This window comes from Bidens hawaiensis, unplaced genomic scaffold (assembly GCF_021521415.1).
Source record: "Bidens hawaiensis isolate Kalapana, Puna unplaced genomic scaffold, B.hawaiensis_p1.1 tig00041459_1, whole genome shotgun sequence".
Classification (NCBI taxonomy): Eukaryota; Viridiplantae; Streptophyta; class Magnoliopsida; order Asterales; family Asteraceae; genus Bidens; species Bidens hawaiensis.
The window spans coordinates 1-6378 of NW_027497338.1; the positions used below are offsets into that span (position 1 = coordinate 1).

Sequence of the window (6378 nt, forward strand, 5' to 3'; positions counted from 1 at the left end):
AATAATTAAACAAGTATTCCTCTCGTGGTTCGGGTTATTGCTCAACACTCTTGTTAACATTCAATGGATAAACCGTAATATCTCGGTTTTGTGTACATGCAATTGTTTGTGATTAATCAAGAACTAAGTACTCGGATTCCTAGAATGCGAGGTTGTACTCAACAATCAATCAATACTATTATCCTAATTCTTTCCACTAAATCTCAATTGTCAACGACACCAAGAACCCGTGGTTCAAAACGAGGTTTAAATGGCATAGACAAGTTACAAACAATCACACAAACATTATGATTATACTAACATAAACAATTACATAATCAATCCAATTTCAAGAACAAATAACATAAGTGTTTTGTGCATCAAGTGTCTTGTTTATAGCAATCCAAAACATAAACAAATAACCAAACCCCAAAATATTGTTTTTGTCTTCAAAAAATCGCTCTCTAGTCGTCCCCAAGTGAAAGGTATGTGAAAAGACACCCCAAAACCCACTAAAAAGAGGAATAAAATCTGTAGCTTCGACTCGGACCGTGGTCCACGGTCCAGACAGTGGGCCACGGTCCATCCACGGTGCATAGAATGACCACGGTACGGTGAGAACTATCTGATTGATCACTAATAATAGCTCTAAGAGTACCAAAACGAGTAAACAACTTCTAAAGAAACTTCACAACCACCCGTGCATCATTTTTAGCCAATGCTTGGGCTTCCACCCACTTCGACACATAATCAATCGCTATTAAGATATACTTATTACCATTCGATGTGGGAAACGGTCCCATGAAGTCGATGCCCCAAACATCAAAGATTTCAAGAATTTGTATGGGGTTTTGAGGCATCTCATTCTTGGATGAAATATTACCTGTTCTTTGCCACGCATCACAAAGCTTCACAAACTCCTCAGCATCTTTAACAACTGTCGGCCAATAAAACCCACTATCAAACACCTTCTGCGCGGTCGCATGCACACCATGATGACTTCCAACCAACCCTTCATGAATATGCTTGAGAATATCCCAACCTTCTTCTTTCGTCACACATCTTCTCAGAATCCGATCACCGCCAATCTTGAACAAGAACGGGTCATCCCACACATATCGATTAACATCCCGGAAGAACTTCCTCTTTTTTTGCATAGTCATATCCTCTAAAACAAAACCATTAGCCAAATAATTAGCAAAATCAGTGAACCATGGCATACCTTGCTTCTCAGCCACAACAAAGTCGATCGACTCGTGAGGGAATGTATCACCGATCTCTTCCTCACGCAACTCTTCTCTCCTCAGATCTTCTAGGCGGGATAAATGATCGGCCGCTACGTTTTCCGCACCCTTCTTATCTTTAATCTCGATGTCAAACTCAGAAAGTAGAAGAATCCACCCTATAAGACGAGGCTTTGCGTCTTTCTTTTGAAAGGGAAAACGCAAAGCTGCATTGTCAGTGAAAATGGAGGTCTTCGAAAGCATGAGGTACGAGCGGAACTTGTCAAATGCGAAAACAACAGCTAAAAGTTCCTTTTCGGTGGTGGTGTAGTTTTCCTGGGCATCGTTCAACGTCTTGCTAGCATAATAGATGGGGTGAAAATGTTTATCTCGCCTTTGCCCCAAAACCGCTCCAACCGCATAATCACTAGCATCACACATGAGCTCAAACGGAAAGCTCCAATCGGGAGAACAAAGAATGGGAGCACTTACGAGCTTTTCTTTCAAAAACGTGAACGCCTTCACACACTCATCATCAAATACAAAAGGCACATCTTTCTTGAGGAGTCGGGTCATCGGGCGAGTAATTTTTGAAAAGTCTTTGATAAACCGCCTATAACATCCCGCATGGCCCAAGAAACTCCTAATCGCCTTTACGTTCATCAGTGGAGGAAGCCTACTTATAGTATCAATCTTTGCCCGATCCACCTCAATACCGTCTCTCGAGATCTTATGACCCAACACAATCCCTTCCGTCACCATAAAATGGCATTTCTCCCAATTCAGCATCAACTTTGTCTCAATACACCTCTTCAACATCTTCTCAAGATTAGCCAAAAATGATCGAAAGAATTACCGTAAACCGAAAACTCGTCTATAAACACCTCCATGGACGTCTCAATCATATCCTAAAATATGGTCACCATACAACACTGAAAGGTAGCCGGAGCGTTACATAGTCCAAAACGGCATGCGACGGTACGCAAACGTGCCATAGGGACATGTAAAAGTCGTCTTCTCTTGGTCTTCCGGTGCAATGGGAATATGAAAATAACCCAAAAAACCGTCAAGAAAACAATAAAACTGCTGACCAGCCAAACGCTCCAACATCTGATCAATAAACGGCAACGGGAAGTGGTCCTTATGGGTGGCATCATTCAATCGCCGATAATCAATACATACTCTCCAACCGGTAACCGTACGCAAAGGGATAGCTCATTCTTCTCATTCATCATAACGGTCATACCTCCCTTTTTTGGAAAAACTTGAGTCGGGCTCACCCATGGAGAATCAGAAATCGGGTAAATCATCCCGGCATCCATCAACATCAATACCTCCTTCTTTACCACCTCTTGCATATTTGGATTGAGACGTCTTTCTGGTTACACCACCGGTTTGTATTCATCCTCCATTAAAATCCGGTGTGTGCAATAAGCGAGGATAATACCTTGAATATCGGAAAGTCTCCATCGCCCCCTTATGTAGTTTCAACACTTCAATCAGCTTCGTCTTTTGTTCTTCCGTCAGCTTGGATGACACAATAACGGGAAGGTTCGAGCCCTCATCAAGATACGCATACTCCAAGTGTGACGGGAGAACCTTTAACTCCAACGGAGCGGGTTTCTCCACATAACCCGCCTTATTTTCACTACTGATCTCATTAACCTCTATTATCTCGGGCAAACCCGAAATCTCAACCAACTCATCACAAACCGAATCGTTCTCACACGATTCCTCCTCAACCAAATCATCATAATCAACCAGCCCATTACTTCCCACGAGATCCGCACCACAAATATAATCGAAACAACTATCGATACCTGCAATAAACGAGTTATTAAATAAACCGATTGGCATGGACCACTGAAATCATCTTGATCACTCGGATGTTTCATCGACCTCGCGACATCATAAGTAACATTCTCATCACCAACCCAAAGCGTGATCTTCCCATCATACATATCGATAAGCGCTTTTGCGGTACGTAAGAACGGACGCCAAGAATAATGGGAACCTTCTCGTCAGCCTCCATGTAAAGCACCACAAAATCAACCGGGAACACGAACTTATCCACCTTCACTAACAAATTCTGGATAATACCTCGTGGATAGTTAACCGAACGATCGGCCAACGATAAAGACATGCAAGTCGATGTAAGCTCACCTAACTCCAACTTCTCGTACAAATAATACAACAACAAATTTATACCAGCACCCAAATCCGCCAATGCATGGCTCATCGCATCACTACCAAACAAACACGGAATCATAAACACACCCGGATCTGAAAACTTCTTGGGCACGCGGTTCAACACAACCGCCGAACAATCCCCCATAAGGGGAATCGATGACACCTCCCCCAACCTACCTTTCCTCTTCAATAGGTCTATCAAGAAATTCGTGTACTTCGGCATGTGTTGGAGGGCTTCAATCAATGGGAGGTTAATCTTCAACTGTCGGAACATATCAAGAAAATGCCCATACTCCCGTGTGTATTTCGGGTGTTTCGCGCGAGCGGGATACGGGATACGAGAGTGGTCAATCACAGGTGATGGCCGGACTTCAACCTACTTCTTCACTACTGGCAGTGCAACTGGTGCGGTGTTCTACACTTTTCCCGGTACTTCCATCACCTCCTCATTTTCCACTTCAACCTCATTCTTTAACTGCTGGTATGGCTGCTGCTATTGAGAATCTAACCCAAAACCTTGGAGTGTGTTAAAGAACCCCTACACATCTCACACTTATCTACCTTCTCCTGTAATTTCTTTATCTCTCGGGTAAGATTCTCAATAGCAGCAGCCATACCAGTATCCAAATTAACCTGGTGTACACCTCGAGCAGATGAGGATGTACTGGTGATAGGATTGGAATTCCCGCCTCGTGGCTTCTTCTCGTACTCAGATTGTGCGAAACTTTCAAACATCTCGTTACACTCGGTCACATTCTTCTTGTCCATCAAATTACCCCAGCAGCTGTGTCAAACCTCGCTTGAGCTTCATAAGTAAGCCCATTGCAAAAATTCTCAACAAGGGCCCAAGGTGTGAGCCCATGTTGTGAACAACGGGAAAGCAAATTCTGAAAGCGCTTCGAAGCTTCGTAGTATGGCTCATCCGGCTCCATGTGAAAGGAGTGGATCTGATCACGGAGGCGAGACGCTTTAGTAGGTGGGAAGTACTTCTTAATGAATGCATTGCGAAGCGCCTCCCATGTGGTGAATGATCCAGCAGGTTGCGAATCGAGCCAAGTGGCGGCACGACCCAAAAGTGTAAACGGGAACAAGTGAAGGAAGATCGCATCCTCATTAGCACCTTGCAAATTGAACGTTTTGAACACACGAGTCAGACGGTTGATGTGTGCCGGTGCATCTTCATCTTCACGGCCATGGAATTGGTGGTGTTGGGTGATGTTGGTCATAACGTAGGACGTAACCTGCCATGAGTTAGGGTTATTAATCCCGGGAGCGACAATGGGTGAGTGGTCTCCATGGAACCCTTCAAAAGCTTGCTGTTATTTTAGGCCATTGGGATGGGTCTGGGACTCGGTGGTGGTGAATTTGTGGGTGATGATTTTGGTGAATTATCTATGGTGATCGATTGCTTTTCTGACGAACTTACCTCGGACTTCAACGAAGTAGGTCCAAAACAATTCAACGACGGTCCTTGCGAACGAATATGTGGCATATACCTACAAAACGCACAAGACCGAGTAAGTATTTTCTAATAAAACGGAAATAATAAAAACAAACTAATAAATAAAAACAAACTAGACTTAATTAGACTTCTACGACTCAAACAAAACGTAAACAAGTAGCATGTATGTAGCAAGTAGGTCCAATCAAAGCTAATAACGCAATTGCCAAGAGTTCCCCGGCAACGGCGCCAAAAACTTGATGTGCTAAAAGTAGTTTAAAAATTATTAACTAAATTAACTAAAAATAAACACTAAGTAATACTCTAGACTCTCTAAAACTCGACAAAACTACTAACCGGCAAATAAACCGATCGACTCTAGTAAATCTAAGTAAGTCCGGATATCAAACCCACGAGACTCTCTAAATTACGTTTATTAGCTAATTAGACTTGACTACACACATGACTTATTAATTATATTTGTTTGGGGATTTTTATTTAAAATACTAATTTAATACTATAATTAAAAATTAATTAAGAAAACAAGTAAATTAAACGAAAGCAAAAGTTTGTTACAAAAATAAGATGATGATGAGAAAACTACCTAGGCTATACTCCCCTAAATATTAGTAATGAATTGACTCGGGAAAATATTTAGTTATGGACTGAGATCGTAAAATAGACGCTTAAAAGAAAACCCGAACAGGACCCCTGACCCTTCTCAAGAGACACCTATGGATTTCTAACAAATTTTAACGCACACCAGTATTAAAAATCAAGTTTCCTTAAGGTCACCTAATTATTTATAATTTAGTTCCTTTATACGAAATCCTACCTTACAGCATGGAAATCAAAGGCAATTTACATACTTAATTGATTTGATAAACAATAATAAATAATCAACCCTAGACAGACTCCTTACGAAGAACTAAATCTAGCAAGATTAAATAATAAAGACTTATTAATAACCTAGAACTTTACAGATTTTAGGTTAGCAGCATACTTAGGTTTATTGGACAATATTATTCCTATGACCTTATGACATCAATCATAAAATAATCAAAAACACGAAGTAATTGACCTAATAGCAATCCTATCATATGACAAACAATAATCAAGGAAAACTATGGAATAAAACTCATCAAACAATCCTAAGTATTCATATGCATCAATCAATTATAAATAAATCTTTTACTAAATCATAAAAACCATAACGTAAATAAATCCCAAAGTCAAATCAAAATATCAAAGTAGGTTCATCATAAGCCTAGATAGTTCATGCAATTTAGCCTAGCATCTTAGGTTTAAACGAAACAAACAATGAAGAATTCATGACGGTAAAATAACGAAAACGAAAGAAACAAAAGATAAAAACCCATGTTCTTCGTCTTCAACTAATATGCGCAACACCTGCTGATTCTTCGACTCCAAAGCTGCCAAAAGCTGATCTCGTATGCTTCGGAACTCACTAAATTCGGATGGAACTTCAGGGTATGCTTAAGGATGAGATTAGGGGTCTTTAAATAGGCAACAGGAGGCCAAAAA

General features: G+C 40.9%; 1 protein-coding gene across 1 annotated transcript; it reads right to left on the reverse strand.

Moving 5' to 3' along the window:
• Positions 1-2603: 2603 nt before the first annotated feature.
• On the reverse strand, positions 2604-4160 carry LOC143592937 (uncharacterized). The gene is made up of 3 exons (XM_077072714.1): positions 3954-4160; positions 3162-3654; positions 2604-3022 (listed from the first exon to the last, which is right to left on the reverse strand). Exons 1-3 carry the CDS (start codon positions 4158-4160, stop codon positions 2604-2606), a joined length of 1119 nt encoding a protein of 372 aa, XP_076928829.1.
• Positions 4161-6378: the final 2218 nt, after the last annotated feature.